The sequence below is a fragment of the Petaurus breviceps genome, unplaced genomic scaffold (assembly GCF_028583685.1).
Source record: "Petaurus breviceps papuanus isolate PSGF00001 unplaced genomic scaffold, PetGlider_PUasm1.0 37, whole genome shotgun sequence".
Taxonomy (NCBI): domain Eukaryota; kingdom Metazoa; phylum Chordata; class Mammalia; order Diprotodontia; family Petauridae; genus Petaurus; species Petaurus breviceps.
Window position 1 is genome coordinate 77748913 of NW_027186296.1, and position 21378 is coordinate 77770290.

Here is a 21378-nt window from a genome sequence, read left to right on the forward strand (position 1 = left end):
TTATATTTCTTGTATTTGTCATTCTTAATTGCAGTAAAGCATTCCAGTATGTTGATATGCCAGATGTTTTACCATTCTCCAGTTGCTGAAAACTTAAGCTATTTGCAGTCTTTTGCAATTAAAAACAGTGCTGTTATGAATGTTTTTGAACAGAAGGATCCTTTTTTATAATGTTCTTGGTGTTGTGATGGTGTTTTTAGATCATATAATATGATTATCACTCTTCCAGTACCAGATTTCTCTCCAAGGAGATTACAGACTCTACCAGCAATGTTTAAGTTTATCTGTTTTTCTGTGATCTTAAGTAGACAAATCCACATTCATCATTTTTTCCATAGAAATTTTATTTTGATTTTTTTATAGTTTATAAAACAATTTGGTATCTTGATTGGTGTTACATTAAATTATTAATTCATTTGGGGCAGTATTTTTGTTACTTGTGTTGACTCAACTCTTTCTTAAATATTAAATGTTACTGTAGTTATTTAGGTCTACCTTTATCTTTGTCCATGAAATAATTATTTTTATAAAGGTCGTATGTTGATAGGATAATTCTCAAATGTTACTTAATTGTAAATAGGGTATCTTTTCTTATATTTTCTTGTTTTTATTTCAAACATATAAGAATGATGATTATTTGTCTTACATCCTACCTTACTGAACTCCTTTCTGGTTTTTTGTTGTTGTTGCAACTCATAGTTTTTAGATAAACAATCATGCCACATACAAATAATTTTTAAATTCTTTATATTTTAATATTCACTAAAATTTTCTTTCTTGTTTTATTGTAATTACTAGTGATTCTGATGTGTTAAATAGGAATTTTGAAATTACCTTCTGGGGTCTTACAGTATAACTTGCCTTGTTTTATATCTGTTTTTAAGTTAGAATGTTTCTAGTGTTTTTCTGTTTTATATGTAATATACCAGGTCTTAGTTTCAAGTAGATAACTAAAGAATAAATCTTCTTCTGTTTCTTTTAATGATTTTTATCATAAATTAATGCTAGATGTTTTCAGAGACCTTTTCTGCTGTACATTTATTGAAAACTCTTATTCATTGAATACCTACATGTTTAAAAATAGATTTTTGTTTATATATTTCCTAGTGTTCCTTGTGTATTCCTCCTCTCTCACAGAAATCTGTTCTTTATAACAAATGATTAAAAAGAAAAAGAGGAAAATAATTCAGCAAACTCAGCTAATGCAGAAAAAAATCTAACACTATTTGCAGTGTGCCACGTCAAGAGACTTACATCACCTCTTCAAAGGAATGAGGGAACTTTTAATTTCTCCTGTTTAGGGTCAGGCTTGTTCTTGTTGTATAATTTTGAAGCATTCATCTTCTTCTGTTTGTAATTATTTTCCTGTACACTGTTGTAGTTTATGTTTTCTTGTCTCTACTTATTCTACTTTATAGCATTCGTTCATAGAAGTCTTCTTTGTATTCATCATATTGGTCATTTCTTATAACAATATTTCAGTAATCTTATAGTAATATTCCAAGGAATATCTACCTATGTTGAGAAGAGTTAATGCTAATGATTTTATTATAAATTTTGGTCTTTACCCTGATGAATCACTATGTACCTGATTGAGAGATAACTCCTGTGTCCATAATAAGTCTTTTCCTATCTGTTAAATTGTATTAAATTTTATTCTTTATAATGTTATTTATATTTGTAATATGCTATCCATGTCTAGCACTTACCAGTTCTCTTTTTGAGGATAATTTTTATGACGCTGATGGTAAGACTTATGTATAATGTACAAGTCTTTGGCATTTCTCCTTTCTTTTGCCTGAACCATACTTTCCCATACTGATTACATCAAACTCCAAGACATTACAGAATCTTTTAGGGGAAATCTGTAATCAGTCAGAGAGGTGTGGCTTGTCCATGCACATAGGAAAGGCTCTCTACTCGTGAAAACTGTCTACTGCCCATATTTAGATAAGTATCTGAATGAGCACCCTATAGAGCTTATCCAATATATGATATAGATAAACAGTGAGCCTGACCCAGAGTGGAAAAAGAAGAGGAAAGCCAGCTGGATTGCTTTTGGGAAATGGCAAAGCATTTTTACTGACCTTCACACAACAATAGAGTCCTATTTTTTCAATACAAACTTTTATTTTTTGCTTTTTTTTAGAGGGGGGAAAGCAGGGCAGTTGGGGTTAAGTGACTTGCCCAAAGTCACATGGCTAGTAAGTGTTAAGTGTCTGAGGCCAAATTTGAACTCAGGTCCTCCTGACTGCAGGGCCAGTGCTCTATTTACACCACCTAAACATTCTCAGTACAAACATTTTATCAGTGTTATTGTATAACAGTAAGACCTGAAACGCCACTGCTTCCAATGAACTAGAAATAGGCATCACACAAAGAAATATGGAAAGAGGCATGGTATGTATGAGCAGGCTACTGCTGCATGTAACCAGTGAACTCTAAGGAAGAGCAGGAATGAAGGATGCTGTCAAAGAATTGTACAACAGAAAGATAAAGTGGACTAGTCACATGTGGAGAGCAAGGAAGGTTAGGTGGATAGTCAAAATACTCCACTAGTACAATTGTAATGTAAGGAGAAAGCAAGAAAGGCCTATAGCACATGGGGTCAACTTCCTGTGTCAAATTTAAGAGTTGAGCAAGGATGGATTGCAATCTACATCATTAAAGGGCACTCCCAAATTGATAAGATCACTGATCTATTTGATTTTTTTAGTATTTGGACAGAAGATGGTAAGGTAGGATCTGAAGTGATTGTCAAAGAGGACATATGATCTGATCAGAAGACAGCAGTGTCCTGGACCTTAATCTTTAAATCAGCAAGCACTTATCGATTGTAATGTTTTCTTTTGGACCACAACTGTGAATTCATTATAATAGGGAACTCTGAGTGAGGAAATTGTCCCTAACATTACAGATTGGTCCCTGTCCTACAACTTACAGTCTTAGACAATTGTTTAGGGCTTGACTAAGAGAGGGAGATAGATAAATCAGAACTAGTCAGAAAATGGAAAAATGAGTCATCCCATCCTCCGTTTTCATAGCCAGTCATGGACTTATCTCCAATACAACTGCAGTACCTACTTCAGAATACCACCAACTAGCCCCTTTCCCAGCTGACTTTCCATGACTGCATTGGGTATGGGCTCTTCAGGATGAGAAAGATATATCCTAAGTGGAGTCAGGCATCTGAAGTGACTTGTCTGTCAGACTTCCACACACACAGACCCCTGTGGCTGTTGAGAAAGCAGGGGCAAAAGCAATTAGTTGATGAGCAGGTGGAGAAGTCTGGAGGGGAAGTTTAGCCCAGAATGAAGGCCCCTCTGAAATGGCTAATCTGGATAAGAGAGTCTCCAATCAGGGAAGTAGGGCTTCAGGGTGGAAAGGGTATTGGCCAGGAAGTTTATAAAGAAATTGTGGCTGTTGAGCTATGTCACATTGCAAAAGAAACTGATGCCAAGCAGTTGTAACAAATATTTCCCATGAGTTGAGGGGAAAATCTGTTCACTGCCTCCTTTCTAAGTTCTGAAATCTGGACAGAGGTCTGAGTCTGCAAACAAGCTTCTGGGGTCTTACAGTATAACTTTCTGGTGTGTAGGTATGTGTGTGTGTGTGTGTGTGTGTGTGTGTGTGTGTTTACGTACTTCTAGAAAATTGTTTGCCGTAATTTGACTAGATCACCTACTGTATCAGCCTGTACATAAGGAACATTTTGTCATTGGAAAATAGTGGTGGTTTGTTCCAAATATCACAAAGCCATCAGAAGGGTATCTGGGTCCCTTTAGGGAATGTTTGCTTTCAAAGTTCAGAGAAGCAGTTACAGCTATGGCCCATTTCTCCCCATCCCTGTTATGAAGCACTGAGCCAAGGTTCAGATAGGCAAGAGAATATTTGTAAAGGGTAACTGCAGGAACTTGAATGGGATGCTTATTCATCTGATTCAGAAAATAAGGGAATTAGAAACATTTTTGACAACTTTTTTAAATGAAATATTAGGACTCCAAATTTTAATGGAGGTGAAGATAACTATTCGCATTAAAGAGTCATGAAAAATTGAAAACTGTAATGATATATTGCTCTCTTAATTTTCTTCAAAGGCATGACTGATTGCTTTTTAAATGATGGCTATTTTCTCCCATAGTTCATTTTCCTTGATTTTGCTAACTTGTTATATCTAAAACACTCTGACTTCAGATTGCTTGAATGGGATATTTGTTGGGAAGGTGTTGAGGGATAGAACATTATACTAAGTTTCAACCAGTTTGAGGGCAGTTCACAATTTAAATATGTACCATATCCACTTGGAGAATTTCAGAGTCTTTTCTGAAGGCTTAGAGGCAAAATGAGACTTAAAGAACTTAGTCCTTTGTGTTTTAGGGTTGTTTCTAGGATCCTTAAAGAGCAATGATAAATTTGCTAGGAGGGTAACTTTTTAACTTTGGCTTAGAAAGTTTTTCTCTGTGGAGGATGCTTCTCATAATACCTTGGAAATAGGAATTTGGGGACCTGGAGGAGCTATAGGTGAAGATGGAACTTACCTTGATTGTAATTTCTTTTCTTTGTTCAGGAAGGTGAGTGTACCATTTACTATATGGTTTGACTTGTAAATGTCTGTGACAGTATATTTCCCAGTGGCTTTAATTATAGTCTTGATGAATTTTGTGGCATTTGTACTTCAGAGACAGAGAGGGACAACTGGGAGGATTCACTGCACAGCTGGACCACCAACAGTCATTGGTATTTAAGACCCCATTCTTGAAGGAACTATGGAGTCTTGAAGGAACTATGGAGGCTGATGAAACTCAAAAGAAGGCTCAGCGTAGAATCAAGATAATGTTTGGCTGTTGGGGTACCAGGGCATAAAGAGTGATCCTTTGTGGTTTTGTTCTAGACTGGAAAACTGACCAAAGAGCTTTCATAGTTGGACAAAATCATCTTTTGGCCCAGTTTCAGCTAAGGGATCTAGCTCATTCCTGACCTGGTGCAGTTTGAGGAAGGACTTAGACATAGGGATTTTGGTAATACTTTGAGTCCTTGGGAGCATACACTTGAAAAGTTTCTGAGGAAGGCTCTCCTTCACCGATTCTGACCTTTAGCTTAACAATAAATTTGCATACCCAATAAAATAATAATAATAGCTAATATTTCTATATCATGTTAAAATTTATGAAGAGTTTTCCTCCTATGAGGAAAGTAAGGAAAGAGTACCTCAGAGACCATCTAAATCAAACCCCCTCATTTTACAGATAAGGAAAATAAGGCCCAAGGCAGATCATTTCATTGCCTGAGATTACACATGTAGTAAACATTAGATGTTGTTTATGTTACATAATCTAAAGTGAGTTCTCACTAAAGCAAAGCAATTCTTTTATACTTCCCTAATTAATTCACTGCCCCCCCCACCAATGCAGCTTTTCCAGATCTTTTCATCTTTCTTTAATTCTTCCATTGTTCTACCTCTCTTTCCCATATCAGCTGAGAACCTTGCCTCATATTTTAAGGCATATTTACCAAGAGTTCCCTCTTCCTTCCTTCTCAGCACATATAGTCACCCAGATGTTTTATACCACTGTCTCACATGAAGAGATGCCCCTACTCCTTGCTTAGGCAAACCCCTCTACATACACAAGTGGTCCCCTTCTATGCCATCTTCTACAGCCGTTTGCTCCTTCTGTCATCCTCCCTTTCTCACTAATCTTCATTATTTCCCTACTGCCTATAAACATGCCTGTAGATCTTCCCCATCCTCAAAAAACCCTTCTTTAATCCATCCATCTCCACTAACTATCATCTTATATCTTTTCTCCCTTTTGTGGCTAGACTTCTTGAGAAGGCCATATATATAATCTATGCCTTCCACTTCTTTTCCTCTCACTCTCTTCATTCTCTCGCAACAGTCTGGCTTCTCACCTCTTCATTCAGCTGAAACAGCTGTCTCCAGACTTAAAAGTTGGTGTCTTATTTGGCAAGTGTTATGGCCCTTTCTTTTGGTCTCCCTCTGTCAGCCTTTGACACTGTCTTTGATTCTCTTCTCTCCTGGTTTTTCTCCTGCCTGTCTGACTGCTCCTTCTCAGTCTCCTTTGCTGGATCTTCATTCAGGTCACACTTACTGTCTCCCTAAGACTCTGTCCTGGGCATTCTTCTCTTCTCCCTCTAAACTATTTCTCCTAGGGATCTCATCAGTTCCTGTGGATTCAATTATTATCTCTGTGCAGATGATTCTCAGATCTAACCCTAACCTCTCTCCTGATCTCTACTCTCTCCAACATTCCCTATCAGCCTATTCACATCTCTCCATTTGCCTGTTGAACATCTTGAACAGGCTGCCCCATAGACATATTAAACTCAATAAGTCTAAAACTCAACTCATTATCTTTTCCCCAAAAACTTTCCCTCTTACTAATTTCACTTACTGTCACCAATACCACCATTCAGTCGCCCACAATGGAAACCTACATGTCCTTGACTACTCACTCTCACTTCCTATATCCAATTGACCGCTAAATCCTATCATTTGCTTCTTTTGCAACAGGTCTCATATGTACTCCCTTCTCCTCTCTGACACTGCTACTCCTCTGGTGCAGACTCCTCATCACTGTCATACTCAGACTATTACAGTAGCCTTTTGGTTGGTCTCCCTGCCTTTTCTCTCCCCACTCCATTCCGTTCTCCATTTGCCTATCAAATTGTCTTCTGAAAGAGCAAGTCTCACTAAATGATCCCCCCCCCCCCCCCCATCCCCATTCCCTTAACTTCAGTGACATTCCTACGCCTCTGGTGCCATATATAAAATACTCTGTTTGGGGTTCAGACCATTCCTAGCCTGGCCCTCTGCTACCTTTCCAGACTTAACTACATCTTATTCACCCCATATACTCTGCAATCCAATAATGTTGGCCTCCTTTCTGTTTTGTGGACCAGAAGCTCTGTGTCTGTACTCCAGACATTTTCACTGACTGTCTTGCAGGCCTTCATCTTTCACCTCATCTCTGCCTCCTGGCTTCCTTAGTGTTCTTCAGGTCTCAGTTCATTCCACCTTCTATAAGAAGCATTTTCCAGTCCTCAGTTTTAGTGGCTTTCCTCTGAGTTTATCTCCAGATTATCTTGTATATAACTGTTTGCATGTTATCTTCTCCATTAGACTGTGAACTCCTTGAGAGCAGGAACTGTTTTTGTTTTCCATTTTTGGGGGGGTTGGGGGTGGGGTTCCCCCTTCTTTGTATCCTCAGTGCTTAACAGTGCATGACATGTAGTAGGTACTTAAAAAATTTGTGTTGATTTGACTTGAGGTAGGATTTAAACCAGGCCTTCTGACTTCAGAACAATGCGTTTTGGGGGGTTTTGTTCTTTCTTTTAAACTACTGGCCTATATGACTGCCTGAACTGAGCAAGCAACCCAGTTTCCCTATACCTTCCACAACAAAAAGTTTATTTACACTAGACTGAGGAATAATCCAAAAATCTCATGAGAAACTATAGTAAGTTACTTCATCTACCCCAGAACTTCATAGAAGGTCAATCAGAAGTCTGTAAGCAATAGGAAAGGAGGCAGCCAGTAAAGCCAATAGCAATGCAGTCAAATAAACCTGTGTCTTCCCAATGTGCCCTGAGACAGATGGTTGGACTCTACAAGGCCCTGTATCTGATAGCAGTGGGAGCTGAGGACTCCTCTGAGAAGGTTCCAGCATGTTCCGAAACCTTCACTTTGTTGTTCAGTCACGTCTGACTCTTTGTGACCCCATTTGGGGTTTCCTTGGCAAAGATCCTAGAGTGGTTTGCCATTCTCTGGCTCATTCTGCAGATGAGGAAATAGAAGCAAACCGGGTTAAGTGACTTGTCCAGGGTCATGCAGCTAATAAGTATCTGAGACTGGATTTGAACCCAGGTCTTCCTGTTTCCAAGCCCAGTGCTCTATCTACTGTGCCACCTAACTGCCCTAAAACTTACACCAGGCACCTCAGAAGGCTGTAGGAGTGGTAGTAATCAGTCTGCAAACAGCAGACAAACCTTTAGCACTTTCTCCTGAGATGCTGTAGAGAGTTCTGAAGATCTAGTGCTTTGAAACTCAAAGACCCAAGACCCTATACCCAATGCTAATCCTGGATATAGGAACACAGGTGACCCAGGTAGAGACCAAGGAGGGCCAACCACCCCACCCAAAAGTACAGTAGAGAATAAGGACTGACTCCAGCATAAAGCTTTAATATTGGGTCTACAGCTAGAGAGGTAAGCAAGCAGAAGAAGATAAAATTGCTATACAGAATTATGAAGATATAAAGGTGTCCCAAAAGTCAGCCTATAAGGACAAAATAACTCCAGGAAAAAATTAATTTTCCATAAGGATTTCATGAATATCTAGAAGTGAAGCAAGAGATTAAAATATGAAATAAAAAGTTCCAGAGCAAAGAAGTGGAAAGAGAATAAGTAGCTTATGAGAGGAGGAAGTGGTAAATCTTTACTCCCAAGTAACAGATACACAGAAAATTAGAATAAATCAGCTAAGAGGTCAGCTAAGGAAAATTAGATCAGCTAAGAAATCGGTGATATCCATGAGATAGGAAAAGTATTAGAACAAAATCAAAAGATTTTTTTAAAAAAGAAGCGAAGGTAAGGTTATACAAAATTGCTAACTTGGAAAATAGGTCGAGGAGAGATAATCTAAGACTCCTCAAACTCCCTGAAAGCCATAATTAATTTTTTTTAAAGCTAAGAATTTATGAATGGAAACTGCACGCATCTATAAGAATTAGAAGCCAAAGTGAAAATAGAATCCACTGATCACATTCTGAAAGAAATTCCAAAAGGAAAAGTCCTAGGCAAAATCCAGAGCCCCTGTGTCAAAGAAAAGAAATACCACAAGCATCTAAGAAAGCAGCAGTTCAAGTACCCAAGGATCACAGAATCCTTTCTGGTAGCTTCTCCTGAAAATGAGAGGAAATTTTAAAATACAGTATTCCAGAAGGCAAAACATCTATAACCATTACAACCAAGAATAACTTATCTTGCAAAGCTATGGGGTGGAGGGAAATGTACCCTTTAATGGAAAAATGGATTTTTAGTCATTCCTGAAGAAAAGATCAAAGCTGGATACTTGAATTAGGCAAAAACTCAAGAGAACCAAGGAAGGTAAATTTATTTGAGAGATTGGATGGCACTTCATCATGGTGTAGACAGGTGGATGGCTCAGTGGATAGAGCACTGGATCTGGAGTCAGGAAGGAACTGAGTTCAAATGTTGACCTCAAACACTTACTGGCTGTGTATAACCCTGGGCAAGTCATTTAACCTGTATTTGACTTATTAGTCCACTGGATAAGGAAATGGCAGCCTCTCCAGTATTCTTGCCTAGAAAATCCCCACATACTGTATGGCCCATAGAGGCAGGAAGAATTAGATATGACTGAAGGACATATGATGGTATGTTCTAATAGAAGAAGGTAACAAGTGTCCCTTCTGAACCTTAATGTCTTCAAAGGGGTATTGAGGGAGTTAAATAAGAAAAAAAAGAGGATCTGGGGTTGGATTGATTTTGTTCTAAGGTTTTGAAGAAGGAAAAGAAAAGGAAGTATAAAAAGAATGCACTAGTGTAGAAAATAGGAAGAAAGGGGTAGAAATCGATATTTCTTATAATTTGGGCACATGAGCAGAACATTATACAAACTTGGAGAGAAGGAAGTGGGGGGTGAGTGAGCATCATATGTTAACTAGACAAAAAAGAGGATTGAACACACACACAGAATTTGATGTAGAAATACATCAAATTCATTAGGGAAACAGGACTTAGGAGAAAACAGTTAAGAGGGGAAGTAATACTGGGAAGAGAATAGTTGAAAGTAAAACAAACTTTTTATCCCAAGGGGCATATTAAAAGGAAAGGAAAAGGACTAGAAATTAAAGTCATACTCACCGTTTGGGAAATGACTGAACAAATTGTGGTATATGAATAAATGAAATGTTATTTTGCCATAAGAATTGCCAAAAGAGAGAATTTCAAAGAATTCTGGGATTTAAGAACTAATACAAAATGAAGTGAGAAGAGTCAAGAGAGTAATTTATGCAGTGACAGTGCTTACTTCTGATTCCAAAGGGTTACTTAAAAGGGAAGAAAAGAACTTATAAGAGAGTACCTATCAGTTGGAGAATGGCTGGCCAAATTATAGTATATTAATATAATAAATATTTAATTATTGATATTATAAATAATATGTTAATATAATAAAATAGTATTGTACCATAATAAACTCATTTATGTACTTTATTCTCTATTAACTCATCCTGGGTAGTATGAATTAATAAAGTAAGCAAAAATCAAATATTTTTTACAAGAACAGAAACAACTTTGAAAGACTTAAGAACTCTGATCAAAGAAGTGACCAGCAGACTTATGATAAAGCATGTTTTCCACCTCCAGAGAGGTGATGGACTCAAGTTGAGGAAAGAGACATACCTTTTTTAGACATGCTCATCTTTTGGATTTGTTTTCCTTGGCTATGGTTATTTGTTAGGAGGAGTTTTTTGTTTGTTTTTTCTCCTTTTCTGTTTTAAATTGGGCGGAGGAGGGGGAGGAGGAGCAGGGCATGCATTGAGTGGAATGACAAAAAAGAAGAGACAAGAAAAAAGACAGATGAAAACATTTTTAAAGGCAGCAGATGACTATAAATGGTAGTTCAGATGGAAACATAGACAAGCAGAACAGCTTTGACAGGAACAGGTTGAATTTATTCTAGACTCCCCCCCCCAAAAAAAAAAAATCCCAAGCAGTATGGAAAGAGGAGGAGGAGGAAGAGAAAAAGAAGAATTATTTACACACACTAAGGGTCACTTTAAAGTTTGCAAAGAACTTTACAAATATATCATTTCATCCTCACAACAACCACTAGTGGTAGGTGCTATATTACCCTCATTTTACAGATTACGAAACTGAGACTAGAGAACATTGTGACTTGCGTAGTTTCGTATAGCTAGGAAGTGTCTGGAACTGGGTTTGAACCCCTGTCTTCCTGATTACAAGTCCAGTACTGCCTCTTTCTGTGTTTTGCCTTGTGTTAAGTTCAGAGTTTTGAAAAAAAAGTCAAAATCATAAAATGAGAAGGTTGGACTAGATGACTGTTTAGCTCACTCATGTCCCTAACTCTATGATCCTGTGACAGTGAGTATGTTTTAATGATTATTTGAAACATTTTTATTGGATTTTTAAGATTTATGTATTTTTGTTAAAATTGTAATAAAATATTAATTTCATTAAAAAAAATAAGCTGTTGTAAGTTCTGATTCATAAAAGGCTGTGGCTCCAGATTTTCTAAGCAACTGTTTCCAGGGTAAGTTTAACTGCCATTCTTTTGAGTGTTTCTGAAGTTCTTAAGAAATCAAGTCAGTGCAGCAAGAACTGAGCAATCTTCCAAACTAAGTGCTCTAGGGCCATCTGCTGGGAAGAATTTGTTAGACCTAAGTCAGATAAAGCAAGTGTTAGCTCCTGGCCCTTCAAAGAGAAATCAGATGGTTCCTGTTCTCTTTGTAGATGACCACTCACCATGTTCATCCAAAGTACCTTCCATCCAGGAGCTGCAGCAGGCTATAGTAAAAAGAATATTTTTAGAGTCAGGAGACCTGGGTTCTAGCTCCAGTTGTGCTTCTGACTAATTTAACATGATTTGGGGTAAGTCATTCCATCTCTCTCAGCCTCTTGTTTCCTCATCTGTATGAGAGTGTTAGACTAAATGACCTTTAAGACCCTTTGCAATTCTTTGATTCTATGATGCTTAGAAAACGTTTTAGGTCAGATTCCTCCTCTGCCTCCCTTCATTTAATGAGGAAAACTGTACTTGTCCTGTGCTATTGGTCTTGTCCTAACAATCCCATCTGTTGGCTCTTAACATCATTATACACATTTACAAGCATACAAAGCATATACTCAGAAAGCACACAAAATAAAAGAGGAAGATGGGCTGCTTTGCCACTTAATTCAGTGGGGTGGGAATATAGAAGAAGTTTAAATTCATTAGGTAGTGGTAAATTTGGGCTCATTCTGCATGATCCCTTAAACAAATTCAGGAGATACACTTGTTTTCTGACATCTTGGAAGGTTAGTGGCTAATAACATGAAGCTAGTCATGTGAATGGAGAAGACAGTGTTTGTAATTTTAGGACTTTATGAATAGGAACAAAATGCGTGTTGTTATTTAATCTTCTGGTTAGGTCAGGTGAAGACAGAAACCACTTTGGACTGGTGTTTTTTTTTCTTTTTAAATCTTTTTAAATTTTTTTTTGTGGGGAAAGAGGGGTTAGTAATAATGGTACCCAAAAAAAGTGCATCACTGAAATATTTTTAAAAATACAAGCAGCAGGGGCGGCTAGGTGGCACAGTGAGTAGAGCGCCGGCCCTGGAGGAGGACCTGAGTTCAGATATGACCTCAGACACTTGACACACCCACCCACACACAAAAACCTAGCTGTGTGACCTTGGGCAAGTTGCTTAACCCCAATTGCCCTCTAAAAAGCAAAAAAAAAAAAAATACAAGCAGCAGAGCAGAAAAAAGTTCAAAAGGAGACACAGACAAGCAGATCCATGTGGTTATATTTAATATATTTTTAAAAACTGTATGTAATCACCATAATTTTTATGGAAGCCCCATCTTCTGACATTTGCATATGGAAATGTTCATGTTTGTTGATGATTTTCTCAATCATATTAAAGGGTAAAAAATGTATTGTTCTTGTTGGCCACGTCTCCATATTATAAGCAGCTGAGAGTAATTATCTGGTAGAATATGAACGCTTTGACTAGCTAGAGTTGCTATTTTCTTCAGATTTCTAGGATCTTTACAAAATTCCTAAATCCTGAGGGAACCTATTCACCCTTATGTAAATATTAGTGAATTGTAAAAACTCCTAGATCAATTAGTTAATTAACAAATATTTATTAAGTACCTACAGTGGGCCAGGCACTGTGCTTGGTGCTGAGGATATTCATAAAGTAGATGAAATGATACCTATTCTCAAGGAGCTTGCATTCTATAATGGAAGAGATAGCAAGTGCATATATAAGCATATAGAGAATAAATGTGGGTTTTGGGAGAGGGCATCCTAATAGTTGCAGGGAATCTATTTCATGTAGAAGGTGGTGTTTGAGCTGCCTCTTAAAGAGAGGAAGACTGAGGTGAAGAGAGAGTGCATTCCAGTCAATTGAGGTCAGCCAGGATGCAAAGACCCAGAAACAGGAGATCATGCCATGTCTAAGAAGGACAGTTTGGCTGAATTTCAGGATGCAGGAAGTGTGAAAGTACAATGAGGTTTAAATGCTGGGTTGTGGGACAAAATTATAAAGGGCATTAAAAGTAAATATGGGGGCGGCTAGGTGGTGCAGTGAGTAGAGCACTGGCCCTGGAGTCAGGAGGACCTGAGTTCAAATTCGGCCTCAGACACTTAACACAAAAACTAGCCATGTGACCTTGGGCAAGTCACTTAACCCCAGCTGCCCTCCAAAAAGCAAAAAAGAAAAGAAAAGAAAATAGGAAGAGTTTATATTTTATCTTAGAGACAATAGGGAGCCACTGGAGTTGGTTGAGTAGGGGAGTGACAAAGTCAAATTTGTGCTTCAGGAAAACCACTTTGGCAGTGGTGGATAGAATGGACTCTGAAGTAAGGAGAGACTTAAGGAAAAGAGCAATTAGGAGACCATTGTAATAATCTAAGCTTAGAGATGTTTAAGTCCTAAACTAAGGTGGGTAGTTGTGAGAGCAGTCAGATGTTAGAGTTGTTGTGAACGTAGAAACAAGATTTAGCAACTAATTTGGGCTGATCAAATGAAACAAACCTACTATACTCAGTAGTACAGGAATCAGTTTTAATTTTTTGAGGGTGTTGCAGGAGGAATTTGACTATTGTCAAAGGTTTGTTTTGTTTTTTTGATTTGGTTTGTTTTGGTTGTTGGTTTGTCTTTTTTTTTTTTTCCATGTATAGTATTTTGTTTCTTTTTGGCAAGATGGAATTAAATGCCAGGGCTAGCCCTACTTCTCGGGAAACAGGTAATTTCCTTGCCGGATTTTGCCTTCCATTTTCTTTACCAACATCCCCCGTAGAAATTAAGTGTGTGAGAGTACTGTGGGGGAAGTGGTCATCTTGGGCCTTTGCTCTGTCAGACTGGTGCCTTTGTCCTTTTTCATCCATAGCTGATCAGATGAGTTAGCATATGTAAATGAAAGAGGTGCCTGAACCCTAAAGTATTGTACAAATTAACAAGTCCTCCATTTATTCATCTTTAAAAGAATATGCCCAGCTTGTTTTATGGTAGCTTGACTCTTGGTCAAGTTCAGTTCAGAATATAAATACTATATTGATATCTCAGTGGAGGGGGCATGTAGCTTTGTGCTTTTAGAAGTCTTCCTTTCTGAGTCTCACTTTCCTCTTCTGCAAAATGGCAATGATAATGCTTATATAACCTACCTCAAGGGATTGTTGTAAGAAAAGTACTTTGTAAAATTTAAGGCATCATATAATTTTGAGATATTATTTTTGTGTCTTGCAGAAAACACCTTCTGCAGTGGGGACCATGTATCCTGGCATAGCCCTTTGGATAATAGTGAATCAAGAATCCAGCACATGCTCCTGACTGAGGACCCCCAGATGCAACCTGTGCAGACTCCCTTTGGGTTGGTTATCTTCCTGCAGGTAAAAATAGGGGAATGCTGAATCAAGTAGTGGTGCTTATATGACGTAACCAGCTCCCAAAAGATAGGAAGAGAGGGAAAAGTCTACTTAGATGAGAAAGAAGGCCCAGAATTCTGGAAGCTTAGCTAGTAGAAGAATAAAGGCAATATATTTTGTCAAAAATCTCTCAGAAAATCAATAGGGACAAGTGTAGCAATTGACGATTCTCAATCTCCCCAAGATGGGACATGCATCAGCCCCATATGTCATGGGTAATGCAGTAACTTGTGGGAACATAATGATTCATGTGGTTATTGGGTTCTTTTCAATTAAGTTTTGTAGACCATCACTACCAGATAACAGAGTACTAGAAAGTAATTATAGAAACTATCTGGTACTAAAGAAAGAACAGAGACATATAGGGGTGCCTAGGTGGCACAGTGAATAGAACACTGGCCCTGGAGTCAGGAGAACCTGAGTTCAAATCCAGTTTCAGACACTTAATAGCCGTGTGACCTTGGGCAAGTCACTTAATCCCAATTGCCCTGCCTTCCCCCCTCCAAAAAGGAAAAAAAAAAAGAACAGAGTAATATATCAATGAGAAAGGACAGAAAACCCAGAAATATAATCCAGTGGGTCTAAAAGATAGTGTTTGATAAATCCACACTCCAAAAATTACTGCTTCATTAAAAACTAAATATAAATTGTAAATGAATCAACAGTCTAAGTTTTTTTAAATTTTAAACTGAAAGAAGAGACATTTGTATCATTTAGCTCTGAAGGAGAATTTTATCAACAAAATAGAGAAGGAAATCATTAGAGGGAATCACTAGATTTGAATAAACATAAAATAATTTTGCATAACATCTCAAATTAGAAGAAAAGCAGATTGGGGGAAAAAAATCTATGAAATGTTAGATAAAACTCTAGCATTTAGGATCTATAAGTAACTGACATCTATCTCTATACCCTTCCCAGTAGTATAATGGTGGAAAGATATGAACAGTTCACAAAAAAAGAGATATAAATTTAATAAACATATGAAAATATGTTTAAATTTCTTAATAATTAAATGTAAATCAAGACATCGACAAGATGCCACTTTATACCTACTAGACTAGCAAATATGTATAAATATACATGCATACATGCACACACATACACACATACATATATTGTCTAGTGTTAGCAGAGCCATGGAACTGTAGGCTCTCTAATCATACAGAGTTGGTGGGACTGCAGAACATTTTAGAAAATAGTACAAAAAAAGGCAGTTGGTCACCAAACTGATCATACTTTTAGGCCTCTTATTCCCTTACTGGATCTATGTTCCAAAACCATCATATTACGACAAGAAAAAAACGAACCTGTTTGCACAAAATATTTCACAACTGTTCTGTCTATCATAGCAAAAGATAGGAAACAACCTCTATATCAAACAGTTTAGAGGATTGCTGAATAAATTATAGTGTCTTGTAGTACCATAGAAAGCAGTGAGTATGAAGTATACAAGAAAATATGGAAGAAACTACATGAGGTAATAGTGAGTGAAATCAGAAGAATCAGAACTATACACTATAGGACAGAATTTCCAGTGGGCCTGGAAGGGTACATAAAATAAAAACTTTTTTTGTGTTTATTTCCTCTTTGCTAACTCTTAGTACAGTATGATACAGGAGAAAGTACAGTAACTCTTGAGTGAGAGAACCTGGACTCAAATCCTATCTTCAGTGCTTACTAACTCTGGAACCTTGGGCAATTCACTTACTCTCCCTGGGCCTCAGTTTCTTTAACTGTTGATTTGAAGGGATTGGCCTCTGAGGTCCCTTCTACACGAAGACACATGCCACTGAACTTATTTGATTCTCCCATGTGAAAGTCTAGGGGTTCAGGATAAAATTTTGTCTCTTGTTTTGTAACTATTTAATTGTGTTTTTTCTTAAATGATTATTAAGTTTGTCTATTTAAAAATTAAGTAAAGAACAAATAACAATCTTATATAAACTTAGCCTTTTCTTTGAGGAAAATAATTTGCCTCTCAGAATTGACTGGGCACTGAAGATGAAATCATGACCCACTTTGGTGACGGTTCTGAACTAGGAGTACAGTTACCTTTGATTATATTCTGTGTGACCATAAATGAACAGATAATTACTGTGATCATCTAACACAGTAATCTTACCCAGGATTTAAGATTCAGAGTGAGTTTGAGGTAGGTGGAATCCTGTTTAGAGCATATCACTTTCTTCGTGTCTTAGGCCTTCACCTTCCTTCTTTGCACACTAGGTGCAAGATCTCAAGGTCAGCAAGATGTGTATCCTATCATAGGCAGGATGTCATACTAGGAGCCAGTCTCCTGTGCATTGCTCCAGGGGTCCTAAACTCCAACTTTTGACGGATCAGATGTAGTTGACTTAGATTCTCCCACATGGCTCTGTCCCATAAGTTTCTAGATGACTGACTACTCTCCTGGAACAGGAAGGAAGAATAGTTGTTAATGTGCAACCACATCTTGTTTCTGGGATCTTAGATTGTTGGTGTTTGCACAGAAGAGCTGCATGCAGCCCAACAGTGGAATGGGCAGGGCATCCTTGAGCTACTTCGAACAGTCCCTGTGTAAGTATTATGGTACTCTTACTATCCACTCTTCTTTCCCTGCCATTAGCATCTACATTTAATTCCCTCAAGCACTTGAATAGTTGTGATGGTAAAGCAAAGGCCAAATAAGGAGAGTGCCTGACTTCTGGAGGAAGGGGCTCATCATTAGTGTAGTACCTCTTTTAAGAAGCTATGTCCTCTCTCCCTTTTTGGAGTGTACTCTGGCATTATCAACTAATCATCACCCAGAATTTATTAAATGTTTACTGTGTGCCAGGCATTTTGCTAAATACTGGGATTACAAAAACAGTGAAAACGGAGCTTACCTTTGAATTAGGGAATTAGGTATGAGGGTGGAGTGGTAAAAACATCTGTGAGCAGAGAGAGAGAATATGAATATGTGTGTCTGTGTGTGTGTGTGTTTGTGTGTAGATCAGATACATACAAAGTAGATATTAAGTAACCTAAAAGAAGAAAGCTAGTAGCTGTGAGGGTAGGGGAAACCAGGAAAGGCCTGCTGCAGAAAGTGGTGCTTGCTGTAGCTTAGTCATTGAAGTTGAAGTCACTGAATTTTCTCATTGAGGGTTCCCCCAGTGGTTTGGTGGCATATCCCTAACCAATTTATCTTTTTTTTTTTTTTAAGAAAAAAATAAGTTTCTGTAAATATCTTTTGTTTTTATATGACCTGCATTTCCTAGTGTGTCTCTTCTCTCTCTCCCCTGCCTTTTAATAATAATAACAAAGAATTAAAAAATGCAGGGAACAGATCATCAAGATTAACCAATAAGTTGAAAAAAAAAATCTTCTATTATGTATACCCATAGTGTCCCAACTCTGCAAAAAAAGGAGAGATTGATTATTTAAACTGAGAAAGTCACTGGGTCCAAGAGTGGAACTGAGTGAACTGTAGGGTAGTTTCCCTCCAATCCTGCCTCCCCTCCCCCCCAGTCATGCCCACCTCAATGTTAAGTACTCCAATTAACTCCTCCTTGGTTTTGGCTTCTTTCTAGAACAAGAACATGCTACATTGAGTTACCATTATGTGTCTTATTGTCTGTCCCCCACAGAGCTGGTGGCCCCTGGTTAATAACTGATATGCGAAGAGGCGAGACCATATTTGAGATTGATCCACATCTGCAAGTATGTCTTGAGTTGAGAAAACTTCTCCCATTCACCTACCTTTTGTCCTTCTTCTGAGTTTGTTATCCCTTTCCTTTACCTCAAACCATCAGTGTCAGGATAGGGCTGATATGGAGACTGAAGAGTTCTTAGATGCCTTTTGCCTTAGGCTGCCAGTTAGCCATCTTCCTCATTTGTATAATTTGCTTTTCATTGGTATATAAAGGAACACGTACACATATGCACACATACACACACATTTTCATTCACTGACATATTGTGGGGTTGAATGGGATCTAGTAGTTGGGGTATCTTTATGTTGACCTGTTATGAATTTACCTTAATTAAAAGGCAAATTTTCACAGCACACAAAAAAATCTGATTTGTATCTCTCTTGGGTTTACTGATATCTTTAGGCTATCTATAATTGCCTTCTCTAAGACATTCAGAATTCCAAGATATTCCTGGACTATAGGAAGGTAGCTTAGAGGCTGTGCTTCCCTAGAGAAGGGGAAGTCTTTATCCAGGAAGGAAATAGGCTCTTTTGTCCAGGAATCTTGGGAAGGTTTAAGGAAACTCAGATCATAGAAGTTTCACTAGGTTTATTTACAAGTAAATTTTTCTATATTCTTAGTACCTCTTACTCTGCTTCTAGATTGCAACTAATGTCCCCTGTTTGGGGATTATAGATTTTAGAGCTGGAAAGAACCTGAGAGATTGTATAGTCTAAGTGAGGTTGGCCAAGGTCACATAAGGAACAAGTAGCATAGCTAGGATTTGAGCCCAGATGCTCTGACTCCAAATCCAGTGCCTTTCCTACTCAGACTGCCTCTGTACTTTGTTTGGGGTTCCCTGTATATCTTATGTCTAGCATGGCATAAATAAGGTAAATAAGAGACCCATCTAGCTCCTTGTTTTACAGTCATAATAGAATCTTGCATTTGGCACTGTGTTTTGTGATTTGACCCTATCCTAAGTCCTAGGTGCTGAGAAAGGGCTCTGATTCTTTGAACAAGTTGGGTGAAACTAACCAAATATGTTTGAATGCCAAGAGCAATCCCATCCTCCCTCTACAAGGAATTCTAAAAGCAAGACAGCAGGTCCCTGAGTTCACTTAGTGGTCTCTTAAAACATTTTTGAGAAGGAAGGAGGCTGAATTGGAAAGCTTAATGTGCAAAAGTGAATCCTTCTGCACGTATGTTCACTTGCCATAGCAAGAGAGCAAGAGCTAAGATTATTTCAGGGCTATTAACAACTTCTAGTTTTCTCTTTGCTAAAATTAGGGGGTTTGACTAGATGATCCCTTCTTGCCTTAATATTCTGTGAATATCTCTTGGGTAGGGGGTGGTGGGAAGTGAAAAAAAATCTATATTTTGGTACTACAATTCCAAAGGGCAATGCCATATTACACCCATTAGCTGATTTCCTCCATTAACTAACCTGCCTGAGCTCTACTCCTTAGAGAAATGTCTATTTTTCATGGATTCTGGGGAAGGCAGAATTTCATATTTGGCACTGAGAAAATCAAGAGACATTGGCTTGCCTAGGACAAGGAGCTATATTCCCTTGATACATACTGGAAATGAATGATTATTTTCTCATTGCTAGCTTTTCCATGTCCACCAGTCCAAACTGAGCTGGGAATAACTGTGACAACAAAGTAAGGAAACAAGCCAGTTGCCATGTTTAAACTAAGTAGTAACAAATAACACATAGTGTTCTTTCCCAATCAAGCTTCTTTACCGGAGCAGACTAGTATCACACTAAGGCCTATGATGATGTTTGGCACTAACCTTTTTTAAGGAAATGGAATTCAGTAGTTCCGTAGATACGGAAAAGCCCACCAAGGTGCCTGTTTACAAAGTGACTTACTTTGACCTTGGCTGCTTATTATTCAGTTGACCTTTAGTCTGAAGCCTGAGCATACACAGAAGAATTTATGATTAATATAAGAAAACAAACATACCATAGAAATATTTTAAGAGAGGGAATCTAGAAAGTGTTCTGGATACCATTCTTTCTTAAAGTTGAGTTTGGGGAGCCAAGTTTAGATTTTGGAATGATAGGGTCTATTTTGAATGTCTACATTAAACCATAAGCTGAGATAGAAACCGTAGGTAGTCACTGCCCTTGAATCACCCATCTGAGTCCAAAAAAAAAGAAGTAAATTTTGCTCAGGTTTTGTTGAAAAACTTGACCTGTCAGTCTGAGATTAGTCCATTGGCTGTATCCTAGGTGCCATTCTGCTATGTAACTGCACCCTCTAGCTATTAAAAGAAAGAAATTCAGGTGATTTAGGATGAAGTTACTCCATCTCCTTTCCTTTTAAACTTGTTCCACATATCACCACTTCCCTGCTAAACTCCTAAAAGATGTATTCCTCAAAAAGCAGGGAGAGAAGTATACTTCTCCTAATCCAAGGCAGACTTCTGCTCAGCCTCAGGGGTGTAGTTCATGTGTCTAGGCCCCTACACACTAACTAGGCCTTTTGCTATGGAACTTTTCCAGAAAACATTGGGAGTGGTTTGGCAAAAGACTGAAGCCTAAAGCTCAGTGAATAGTGCTGTATCTGAGTGCTGATTTGCCCATGTGCAAAAAATGTGTGGCTTGCAGTTGCAGTTGCCCCTGAAGGATCTCAGTAGTTGGCAAAGGGTTTGTGATGCTGGTAGCTGCAAAGAGAGTGTGGTTGGGGACTCTGTTCTTAGGGGACAAGAATGGTGATGGCAGCAACAATAGTGAATCCTGAAGAAAACATCTGAGTAGTGTGCTTTGGCTCTTTTGGTCTTTTCAAGCAGGAGAGAGTTGATAAAGGAATCGAAACAGATGGCTCCAATCTGAGTGGAGTGAGTGCCAAGTGTGCCTGGGATGATCTGAGCCGGCCCCCTGAGGACGAAGATGACAGCAGGAGTATTTGTATTGGGATGCAGCCTCGGAGACTTTCTGGCAAAGGTGAGACCTCTGCTTTCCCCAACTTTACCCTCTTACCCCTTTCTCATGACCATTATGTTCTAACCTA

At 38.2% G+C, this 21378-nt stretch overlaps 1 protein-coding gene across 2 annotated transcripts in view; it reads left to right on the plus strand.

The window, feature by feature from the left end:
• The window catches only part of SUFU (SUFU negative regulator of hedgehog signaling), a 148112-nt gene that overhangs the window by 79435 nt on the left and 47299 nt on the right, over positions 1-21378 (plus strand). Inside the window, exons 4-7 of one of the 2 annotated variants that reach the window (XM_069098845.1) lie at positions 14524-14666; positions 17176-17261; positions 18311-18383; positions 21155-21311. In XM_069098845.1, coding sequence (XP_068954946.1) covers positions 14524-14666; positions 17176-17261; positions 18311-18383; positions 21155-21311 — 459 coding nt within the window. The remainder of the gene's footprint in view (positions 1-14523; positions 14667-17175; positions 17262-18310; positions 18384-21154; positions 21312-21378) is intronic. The other variant, XM_069098846.1, reaches the window with a different exon arrangement.